Consider the following 12,286-nt stretch of genomic DNA (forward strand, 5'->3'; position numbering starts at 1 on the left):
TTTGTTCGCTATTATCTAAACCTTTTGAAAAATCATCAATTAGTCCTATTAGTTGTGTTTCACATGATCTATATTTCCTAAAGCCATGTTGGTATGGTGTGAGGACATTATGTTTGTCTAAGTGGTTTATGATGTTGCTACATATTATGTGTTCTAGGATTTTACATGTGATGCTGGTAAGTGATACTGGTCTGTAGTTTCCTGGGTCAGATTTTTCTCCTTTTTTAAATAGGGGGGTGACATTAGCTTCTTTCCAGTCCTTTGGTACTCTGCCCTGGTTAAGTGAAGCCTGAAAGAGTATTTTGAACACTGGGGCTAGCTCATTACTTAGTTCTTTGAGTAATCTAGCTGGAATACCATCAGGTCCAGAAGCTTTATTTGGTTTGGTGTTGGCTAATAGTTTTTGAATTCCATTTTCTTGTACTACTATATCTTCTATGTTGTCTACTTGGTTCAAATTCAGTAATATGTCTTTGTCTCCTGGGGCTGAGAATGCTGATGCAAAGTATTTGTTTAGAATGTTTGCTTTAGTTTCATTATCATTATGTATTATGTTATGTTCATCTTTTAATGGCGCTACGCCTGTTGTTTCCATTTTCTTAGACTTAATGTATGACCATAGGTTTTTGTTGTTGTCTTTAGATATTACATTGTTTATGTATTCACTCTGCAGCTGTCTGCTTACTTTTTGGGTTAAGTGTTTAATTTTTATATACTTTTTGTAAACTCTTTCTGCATTAGTTTCTTTAAATTTTCTATATAGGTTTTCCTTCTGTTTACAAAGCTTCTTTAGTCTATTATTAAACCAGCATTTATTTATTTTGTTTGATGTGTATTTAGTTGGTATATGATTTTCTATTATGCTTTTAAGATGGTTTTTAATGAAATTCCAGAGGTCATCGACTGGTTGGTTAATGTCTTTTTCTAATAAGAATGTTTGTTGAAAGTTTAGTGCAGCTTGGTGTAGTTGTGTTAGGTTACATTTATTCCAGAGTAAGATTTTTCTTTTGGGTTTTGTATTGGCTACTGCTTTTATCTGACTGTGTATTCTGGTGTTATCTTATCTTATATAATACAGACGTTACTTCAAAAAAGAAGATAATTACATCCTACGCATCAAGCATTTAGTCATGCATATTAACTAATGACCTAAATTCTGCCAAGTCACTGGTTTTCCTGGATAGCTCAGGCAACCCATTCCATGCTCGTTTCTTAATGGGTTTTTTTTTTAGTTGAGGGATCCCAAACAGAGGATGCATATTCAGTTATGGCATAACCAAGGTTAAATAACATTTTAGTTTTATGTTCTTATTTGATTTAATTTATAAAAATTTCTTTTAATAAACCTTAATGCTTTGTTTGATTTTTTGATAGTTTCATCAATATGGGGATTCCATGACAGTTTTTCATTTATTATAACAACTAAATATTTTGCATTTTTAGTTTTTAGTCTGTGTTACTAGTTTACCATGAATAAAATAGGTGTGGAATTTATTTGTTTTAGTTTTTTTGTTACTCTTAATAACTGACATTTTTCTGGGTGGAAAGACATGCTCCAATTGATTCCCATTTCTGTAATTCATCTAATTCTCTTTGTAAAATATCTGTATCTTGTGTTGTTTTAATTGTTTTATATATTATGCAATCATCTGCAAATAATCTGCCTTTATTATTAGTTTGTTCTCTCCCTATCAGAAAATCTTTAATCCACTGATGCAATGGACCATCACTGCCAAAATATTGTAATTTTTTAAGTAAACTATGGTGGTGAACTTTGTCAAAAGCCTTGGAAAAATCTAGTAAGATAGCATCTATTTGCTCACTGCCATAAAGAAGAGTGCTCACAACACAGGCATTGTAGACTAAGATTTTGGTTGTTGTGGTCAATTTAGCATTTTCCCAGACGCGCTTGAAGAGTTTAGCCAATGCTGTGGTAGCTTTTCCTATTCTTTTTGTCATCTCGATGTCTAAATCTAGGTTACTGGCAACTGTTAAACCCAAGTAGGTAAATTCCTGCACCACCAAAAGGGTGTGATTCCCAATATGTATCACAGGTATTTCTGCGACGTCTTGTGCCAGGATTTCGGTCTACAATGCCTGTGTTGTGAGCACTCTTCTTTATGGCAATGAAAGCTAGTCAACATACATGTACCAAAGAGCACAGATTGAATAGTTTCCACTTGCGCTGCCTGAGACGCATACTGCGCATCTCTTGGAGGGACCATGTCTCCAATCAGGAAGTTTTGGGATTGGCCAATATGAACAGCATGTATGCTCCCTCTTGCAAAGAAGACTATGCTGGCTCAGACATGTCACCCGCTTGCCAGATGGTAGAATCCCAAAGGATATCTTTTATGCTGAACTTGTGGAAGGAGTCAGACCCAAGGGCCGCCCAAGACTAACATATAGAGATGTCTGCAAGTGAGAGCCACAGATATCAACGAAAGTATGTGGGAAGAAATAGCCAAAGACTGGAGTGCATGGAGACAGACTGTGTGTGCTGGGACGATCCTTGCTGAGGGCAAAAGAAACGAAGTGGCCTTAATCAAGAGGGAAAAAAAGAAAAAGAAAGCTACCCTGTCCACTAGCCCTGAATCAGATGCATACACTTGCATGAATCGTAGCAAAGCCTGCAGCTCTAGAATTGGCTTGATTAGCCACACCAGGTTCTGCCCTGTCTCAAGACTAAACCAAAACCAGTGACTCATCTGGGCACATCCATTGCCTTTCAAGACAAAAGGAGCCATATATATATATTTGCTCACTATCATCTAAACCTTTTGAAAAATCATCAATTAGTCCTATTAGTTGTGTTTCACATGATCTATATTTCCTAAAGCCAAGTTGGTATGGAGTAAGGACATTATATTTGTCTAAGTGGTTTATGATGTTGCTACATCTTATGTGTTCTAGAATTTTACATGTGATGCTGGTAAGTGATACTGGTCTGTAGTTTCCTGGGTCAGATTTTTCTTCTTTTTTAAATAGGGGGGTGACATTAGCTTCTTTCCAGTCCCTTGGTACTCTGCCCTGGTTAAGAGATGCCTCAACACTGGTTCTAGCTCATTGCTTAGTTCTTTGAGTAATCTAGCTGGAATACCATCAGGTCCAGACGCTTTATTAGGTTTGATGTTTGCTAATAGTTTTTGGATCCCCTTTTCTTGTACTTCTATATCTCCTATGTTGTCTACTTGGTTCAAGTTAAGTACTATGTCTCTGTCTCCTGGGGCTGAGAATGCTGATGCAAAGTATTTGTTTAGGATTTAGTTTAGTTTGTTTGTTTTACATATTTGGGATGTTCCTTCAGAATTGAAGATGATTACATCCTAGCCCAAACCTTCAGCAAGAAGCAGGGGATGGTGGCAGGCAAGGCTTGAAATGTGGGCCCATCAAGATGACAGTCCAGAGAGCATACCACACAACCAGGCAGCCATCCTACTAGAAGATGTTAACTATAATTTTTCAAGCCCCTCCCATTGCTACCCTGCAGGAGAATTGGGCTAAGATGAAATAATCTTCATTTCTGAAGAAATGTTCAAAACATGTAAAAAATAAAACAAACATACTGAATAGTAATAAAGAAGAAGACCTTCATTGTACTCAACTTTTTTTTCTCGTTAAAAAGACTAAGAATCAATAGTTAAGTAGATCTAGTTCTCAAAACAACAACAAAGAGACTATTTAGGACATACCAAAGTTTCCAACATTCTGTAAGATATTCAGGTGAGACTGTATAGCACAAAGTACATCTTTTGGCTTCGCTACTGTCTTACCATCTGTAACTATTTGAGTCAAGTCAGCTATCACCCTGGAATTCAAAACATAATAAAGAAATCAGGAAAATTGTTTATGCTCAAAAGATATAGTCTTGTTTCACTTGTATAAAATAATACTTATAGAGGAGTAAGCATGATGTGAAATTCATTGTAAACAAAACTGTTACAGTACACAACAAAACTCATGATACTTTCAATCTATTTTACTTACTTAGTGAGCATAGCTTCTAAAGTCTGAAGTAAAAACTCCTGAGGGATAAAACAATGATCCCAGACAGAGATAACTGGGCTGTAGTTGATGGCATAACATAGGTCTGTCAAGGCCATGTAGTATTTATCAAGACTAGTGAAAAAACAAACAAAAATATTTGTCATTTTAAATTTAAAAAAAAATAACTAACTACATAAATATGTATAAAACTTTTTTATGATGAATTATGATAAGTTTACTTTGATAACTGTTCTCTGTTTTTTCTGATACTTTCAATGCCAGGTTTTGAAGGCTCTTGTAGTTTTTTGTCTTTCTTTTCCTTATCTTTAGTCTTCAGCTGTTGGTAGAGTAGTGCTGGCACAGCTTCTGATGGTAACAACTAAATATAATAATAATATAAAATTAAAAAAAAAAAAAAAAGAAAAAGAAAAAGGATAGTATATGACCATGTTGGAAACAAATAGAAGAGAAAGATAATGCACTGAGTCAGTTGAAAAAGTGAGTTTAGGCAAAGCAATTTTTTTTTTTAATTTCTCAAATCATTTTAAATGTCCAGAAGCCCAGGTAAGATACTCATGGACATTTTCAGAACTAACTATTGTTCATGTGGATACAAGTTACAATAATTGGCCCCTTGCTCTGCATCAAGTTTATACTCATTTTTACCCCTATTTTATCTTAAAATACTACCTTATTTCAGCTATAAAAATCAATATGTTTGAATAAATTAAAAAAACAACAACTTCAAAGACAAATTTTCAAATACTTTCCTTAAACCAGTAGTTGTACATTTTAGTTATTCACAACCACAACTGTGCTGACTTTCTGCTAGAACAGTTTTTAAATGAACCACACAACAATTATTTGCAGTACATCCAAAAAAACAAATCTTTAAAGATCCTTTTTTATCTGTGCTGTCATTATGTTTTGTTTAAGTATTTACTAGGTAAAGAAAACGAAATTATGTACACCAAATGTTGCAATGTTTGATTACAAACCTTTTGATCCATTTCAACATTTTGTGCACAAATTTTGGTAACAACTCCAACAATCTCATTACAAATGTGTTTAAGGAACCAGTTAATGTATTTCAAACTTGTATTGCCAATGGACATTCGCTGAAGAGAAAGAAAACAGAGCTGGTTTTATATTGAAGACTATGACTTTCTTAAAGGAATTGAATGTATATATTTCAGAAAAAATGCAAGACCTATGGTTTATAAAAAGAATGATGTCATGTAGATAAAGAAATTGTAGCTAATGCAGTAAAGTTGTATTAAGATATAAGTCTACCTCTTCAGGACAATGACTGTGTGTAGCCATCATAAAATGAGAACAAATCAAAGGAAACACCAGACTGTAGCGATGTTGAGGTAAGAACTCCATACATTGATTGAAATGATGCTCCAGTATTGGTGTATGAAAACTGAGGAGAAATCAATTCTTTGATTTGGAATTAAGTAATAAACTATACAAATAATTTAGGATTAGTTAGATCTTAAACACAAAAATAACAATGTATGTATGTTATAAAGTTTTTTTTTAATATTTTGTTTATTTTGAATAAGAAAGTTTTCTTCTTCTCTAAACCTACATTAGGATGTATTATTTTGGAGACCAAGTCCACACAAATATGAAGTACAACAAGAAACAAGCAGGTAGTGAGCATTATTTCAAGATCATCATGTGACTATTAAGTATAAAGATATAAAGATGTTACCTATCCTATCATATTACCTATCCTATCATATGGATGACAAGAGAGCTAACACAATAATCTTTAAGCCTGTCTTTCATTTCTTTTTTGTCTCTCAGGCATACCTTTTCTATTATTTTTACAATCATTAATCATTTCCCTCATCATGCCTCATCATGCCTTAGTGTCACAAGTCAAAAGCTTGATGACAGAGTCACTCAATTTTATCACAGCATTAATTATTATTTGTTATTATTTAATTATTTTATTTCTATTTTTTTCCCCTTTTGTCCCAATTTCCCTACCAACCCCCACCCTTTTCCTCTTCTCGCTAGACTTAGTCCACCACCTGGGCGACAACTAGGCGACGACTTTTCACTTATCTCTCCTTGACCGGGGTAAAGATATACAATCACTTACATGGCCTTAGGAGCCGGATGTCCGACTTTCACGTCGACACCACCTGGGATGGAACATACTTCATTATTTCTTCCACCCCACCCACGTCTCTTTTTGATCAAGGAGATTATTCGTGTCACCACACCTCTTGTGCAACTTTCGTCAGACTTTACCCACATGAGAGATAATCCTTAGTCTATCGCATTTCCTGTTTCCACCCATCTCTTCCGGACCTTTATAAGCTAGAATAAGGCAGGTTAGACTCACTCTGTCACTTATTCTCTTCGCTGACCAGTCGAGTCTGGACTATTTCATTTATTCTTACTCTTAGAGGAATACCTGTTATAAGCCAAACTTAATCACAGTTCCATCTTAATTACTTTGTGTATATTTCTCAATGGATATTATCATGTGTATTTTACTCATTTCATTTATGTTTAATTAGTGCATTGTGTATTTCTCACTGTCAGAGTAGGAAACGTAAAGATGGCATACGTATATATTTATGTATTGCATTAGCCTATGTTCACGATATTATTGCTACGTTGCTCAATTGATCATCGACGCAATCTTGCATCTTGTATATATTTGTACATCTTATTTTATTCCCTTTATCTTGGCTGACCGCCTTGATAATTTTACTAGCGCACTAATACTGCGCTTAGAAAAGATATATGAATTATCTCCCTTTAACTCATTTTACTTTAACGAGAGTCGCGCCCGCTGTCTCCATTCAAATTCGCTCCATTGTTTATGGCCGACGGCCATATGTAAACAAACCGTCATGGTTGCTGACCACCGTCCATTTCTTCCCCCCTCTTTCTCTTCCAACTTATGTTGTTTAATTGAGATTAATATCTCCCTTACTTGGTACAATTTATATTGCTACCACCAGCCATCTATTTTTCCAATCCCATTTGTCATCATCTCCCACTTTGTACTCAAAAGCAAATTTACCAATCTGACAAATGCACCTCAGTCGAGGGCATCGATAAAATGCATGAGAGACATGTCCTAACTTGTCTTTGTTTATCCGCAGCCTCCCTCAGGTGTCTGCCTATTGAGCATCATCTATTTGCCTATGTATTTGGATCTGTCTATTGGATACTATTTACTTGGATCAAATATCCAGTGTCATCTGCCCACTTGACACTACTCAATTGCCTATTGGCCTACCTGCCTATTTGGCTCAACTACTTGGCGCTATCGGCTCTACTTGCCTGCCTATTTGACAGTCCACTTGTCAACCTACTAGGCACGACGTTCCTACAGACCACCTGTCTGTGCAAGACGTCATAGCTTCACCAAATCTTCGCAACTCACTGGATTTATCCTGCTAACGACGCTGCCCATGGCAGATCAGCTCTGCCCGCAGCACCCTTGTGCCCACGGTAGCCGGCCACCCGCCCTACTGTGCCCACTACAGATATCAGAACTTTGGATTGAGACTCCACAAGAACTGAATCACCGGCGTCCCTCTACCCACTAGAGTGCCACCTCCAGCTGCAAGAACTATAGCCAGGACACAGCTGCAACCTCAGCAGGACAACCAGCTAAGTGCAAAAGACAAAGAGACATATACTCTCTAATTAAGTGTTTAGTATGATGATACAATATTGCTAACGAGATAGATGCAAACCCCCTCCCCTATTTTATTCTACTTTGTATATTTATGTAAATAAATATTCTTTAATTTTTCAACATTTGTATCTTTCTTCATTGTTTGTCTCGTTGCGTGTCTGCTCCTGATTTATCTCTGATGGACCAGTGTGTGACAATTCAAAAATAATCATCCCCTAGACACCAAACAAGCCACTCATACACGTCATACACGAGGTCCGTCACACTTAGGCATTGGGATTGCCAAACACATTTATGTTAAAGTGATTAATACATAACAAAGTGACCTGCTAAAGTTAGAATATGAGACGCATTGAAAAAGTTAAACATTTTTTCTAAGTAAAACTTGAGGCCTTACAGTAAATAATTGTATTTATTATCATTCCACGAATTGTCAAATATGCTAAGACAATTACAGACTGTTTATTACATCATCATCTGATTCCAATGGGATAAGAGCTCAGGAGGTCCCTGGTTCAACACATTTAAATAAAGATCTCTCTAGAGCTTTTCATCTCCATATTTAAATTGTATGCTATTGTTGATCTGTCTACATCTACATTATCAAGTTATCCAATATGTAGTCTTGTCTTTTGGTTTTTGATTGTACACTTTTTACCTCTTATATTCTGACACTCTTTCAAGGTCACCTAATCAACATAATCTGCTCTTTATTTATAGGACTATAGATAGATGCTTTTATCAGCATCCAGGTATACATGACTGCTGGTCTTGTGAAAGTTTTGTAGGTGTTTTTGATGTAATTAAAATAGTTGTTTTCCTGTATGTACTACAGAATGTAGAACTATCTACAGCTATACCTGCTTTAATTATGTTATTAAGTATTCACATTGTAGTTGGCTGTATATAGTCCTAGTTGGTAACACACCTATGTTTTCTCCCTTGAAGAGGTTTGCAAAAAAAAAATTCTTATGTTGGTGTGTACATTCCTAATACTTTTCCTAGTGACAGAAACAAAAGCACATGTGAAATACCAGTGAGTGTTCTCTCTTGACTTTAAGAGTTGTATAACCTCATAGATATAGCTGAGTTTTCAGAAACTCTGTGACAATCAGATATTTGTTGTTGAAGCAATGCTGATGTTAGATTTGTATGATTCAAAGCAATGAATGATATAATATATCAGAACTAACCAGTAAATAGAAAGTTCAGTAGTTTCTTCCAACATTTCATCTAGACTGTCCACCATCTTGGTATGAAAGATAACAGTGTTCATGTGCTTGGCTAATTCTCCAACAGTCTTCAACTCTAAGTCTACTTTGCTGCCACTAGTCATTGCCTGGGAGAGAACAAAAAATCAGATTATAATTATAGTGAATTGAAAAGTCAAGAATTGTGAAACATTTAAATAACTATGATGTCATTTAATTTGTATTTTATGTACTACTGTGTCAATAATTTTGATAAAATGAAGAACTTTTGAATATTTTGTCTTAATAAGTGCAGACAATTTTCTTGAAGTGTTTTCTTTAAGAGCTACCAAAAAAGAACTACCAACAAACTAAATGTTGAGTCAACAGTTCATAAATTATTGTTGTGAAATTGGGATGATCAACAATGCAGCTCCTGCAATTGAGTTGGTGCCAGACCAGCAAGGTCAAGAGAGGGACAAGGATGTATGGGCCACTCTTCCCTTTCACCTATTCCTTAGTCTGTTGAACCAGTGGGGCACCACACATGATTTATCAAGCATCTTTCTCCATTCCTCTGTCTTTTGCCTAGAATATAATCTTTTAATGACAAGCCCATCCATTCTTTAATGTTATCTTCCCAATGCTTTCTCTGTCTGCCTCTTCTTCTTTTTCCTGGTACTGTTCACTGAAGAAACGTCTTTGCAAGACATGAAGACCTTGTTATTAAATCCTATGTCATTTTCATGGGTGACTCATACTACCTTAATCTAAGAGCCAGGAATGCACCCAAGAGAGAATTCACCTGGGTGCATCCATTGTTTTTAGAACAGGAGCCATATAGTAATATATATATTATGTTATTATTATGTAAGTAATAATAATAACGTTGTAAGTGTTGCATTGATTGTTGCAAACATCTCAAGCTATCACATTCCAAGTTTTACTATCAAACCAATCATTTCCATTATATTTCTAACTAGACATAAATTACCTGCGCCCGCAGGTCTTAATTTGCGTATCACTGTCAATATAGTCACTGAGAGTGTTTTGTAAACAATTAAGCGAAATAATAATGTTATAAGTAAAGCAAATGCGGAATGCAAGAATGTAAAAATAGTATGAATGGAGCTATCAAAATAGCTAATCCACTTAAATCTATTTTTTCAAATAAAAACATTTGCTTGTAGGCCTACATATATTTGATTAAATTTTGAAATGAATAGACTTAATTTTGTATGTTCATGTATTAAAGTATAAAGTAGATCTTGAGTTAGACATAGATCTAGATCTAGAGTTAAATATTTGCTTAGAGTTCATTCTGCGCTGCGTGAAGGCTTATGTGACCTTTTTTAGTATGCGATTCATGAATGAATATATCTCAACACAGCTTCGCAGCTTTAGCGAACGAATATATGAAAAATGCTTTAGAAAAACAAATTTGAATGTTAATTTGATTAAAATATGAAATGAATGGACTATAATTAGTATGTTCATGTGTTAAAGTATAAAACTATCTTTGCGAAGAGAAGCTCTATCATCTTAGAGTTAAATTAGAGTTTTAGACCTAGGAATAGAAAGATGTGTAACATTACGGTATTGTCTAATGAAAGAATATACGTAAGGAAATCTAAATTCGCAGAAATAAGGAACAAATTTATGTAAAAAATGCTTTTGAAACACAAATTTGAAGGTTAATTTTATTAAATAATGAAATCAATGGACTATATTTTGTATTTTCATGTGTCAATTAAAAAAAACTATCAGCGCAAAGTGTAGTTCTTAAAATTAGATCTAGATCCTTTCGATCTTTTTCATGTAAACATGGTATCATGGCCTAGATAAATGAAGTTAAAATGCTTTCATATAGTTGGTCAACTTTTTTTTTTTGAGGGTCTTAAGTTTGTTTTAGGGCTACAATACATACACTACGGTTCAAGTTAGTACTCAAGGAACATTTGTACCAAGTTTTATCAAGATTGTTCAAACTATATTCATAATCTAATAATAGAAATTAATAGTAATCACTTCTCATGGTAAATTATTTTGATGAAAACTAATTATTTACCTGAAATCTAAACCAGTCCAAACGGAAACCTTTCAGTTGAACATTGTTGTAATCATTTCCTGTATAAAACAAGGTACATTTAAATGTGTATTGGTAAAAACATGATCACTATAAAAAAATCTAATAGCAAACTAGGAATGAGATTTCTTTCAACATAAATATTCAATATAAATGAATTAATTTATATTACTGGTATGTAAATAGAGAAAATTTAAATACTATAAAAAAAAGAAAAGATATTTGCTTTTTAAATCTTCATAGCTAGGTAACATAAAGTATAAAAGCAGCTGAAGCACTTAAGATAAATGCATAAATAAAATGAAGAGCATATTATGAAGAGAAAATATTGACATCAAGGTGGAAGGTTTCTGTAAAAAAATATGTCATAAAGTTGTACATACAGAATATAAAGATGCATTGTTGCATAACGAAAGCACATTCAAACACAATTACATGCATAATAGCACCCTAATAAGGGGCATAGGAAGCAATGGAATGCAACCCTCTCCTTTCATTATCAAAACATTTTCTTAACTGTAAATAGAAGGACAAATGCTATCTTCTAGTGTTTTGAGAGGGAAAGCATCTAATATTGACAATATTAAACTCAATGCAATTAATGTAAAAATATTTGTGAGTTTTTTTTGTTCTTGTCACTAACTTTTTTTTTTATCACACTTTGACAAATTTACTATCAAAATTTTTAAGAATTGAAATTAAGCACATGAAAATTTAAATTGAATTTTTTTTTAAACAATGTTAGAATCTGTTATAAAACTTTAAGAATTCCTAAATCCATGAGATAATTTTCATCTGCATAGTTTTATATCAAGATTAAAAATCAGCTATAATGTTTGTCTTGAAATTGTTCCTTAATGTAAAAATTGTAAAAAAAAATGTTGCAAATAAAAAGCAACAGCAAGAACAGCAAAATTCTGTTGTTCTGTTCAATAAAATACAATTATTTTAATGAACATACTTTTATTGAAAATATTTAGCTATATTTGTTTTATTAAAAAATATTAAATGACAAGCTGTTACCACTGCTTTCTCATGTCAAAATAGTTGCTATATTCATTTTGACACCCACTCTTATTTCTTAGCAAGGTATTGCATGAATTGTGGCCCCACAATCCTAGCAGCCTAATGAACAGTATGATAGTTAGGCTCTTTCCATAATTTTAGTTCTACCTCTTACACATGCTGTTAAAACTTTAGCTTTGTTACATTGAAAAAGTTTGCCTATGTTTTTTTGACTCAATTTATTGAGGCCTACAACATAAAGTTTTCAACTTCTAAATTATAGTAGCCCTTAAGGATGAAATGTTTTACATCTGATCCTCAAATGGGCTTAGCTGATACCCA

General features: G+C 33.9%; 1 protein-coding gene across 5 annotated transcripts in view; it reads right to left on the reverse strand.

Annotated features, from left to right (window-relative positions):
• LOC106054792 (nck-associated protein 1-like) overlaps positions 1-12,286 on the reverse strand; it is a 51,011-nt gene that overhangs the window by 18,556 nt on the left and 20,169 nt on the right. For all 5 annotated transcript variants that reach the window (XM_056044811.1, XM_056044810.1, XM_056044812.1 and 2 more), the window contains exons 17-23: positions 10,922-10,980; positions 8,857-9,002; positions 5,281-5,413; positions 4,986-5,105; positions 4,227-4,366; positions 3,988-4,119; positions 3,693-3,808 (exon numbers count right to left, since the gene is read on the reverse strand). In XM_056044811.1, the coding sequence (XP_055900786.1) occupies positions 3,693-3,808; positions 3,988-4,119; positions 4,227-4,366; positions 4,986-5,105; positions 5,281-5,413; positions 8,857-9,002; positions 10,922-10,980 (846 nt within the window). The remainder of the gene's footprint in view (positions 1-3,692; positions 3,809-3,987; positions 4,120-4,226; positions 4,367-4,985; positions 5,106-5,280; positions 5,414-8,856; positions 9,003-10,921; positions 10,981-12,286) is intronic.

Source organism: Biomphalaria glabrata, chromosome 10 (genome assembly GCF_947242115.1).
Source record: "Biomphalaria glabrata chromosome 10, xgBioGlab47.1, whole genome shotgun sequence".
NCBI lineage: Eukaryota > Metazoa > Mollusca > Gastropoda > Planorbidae > Biomphalaria > Biomphalaria glabrata.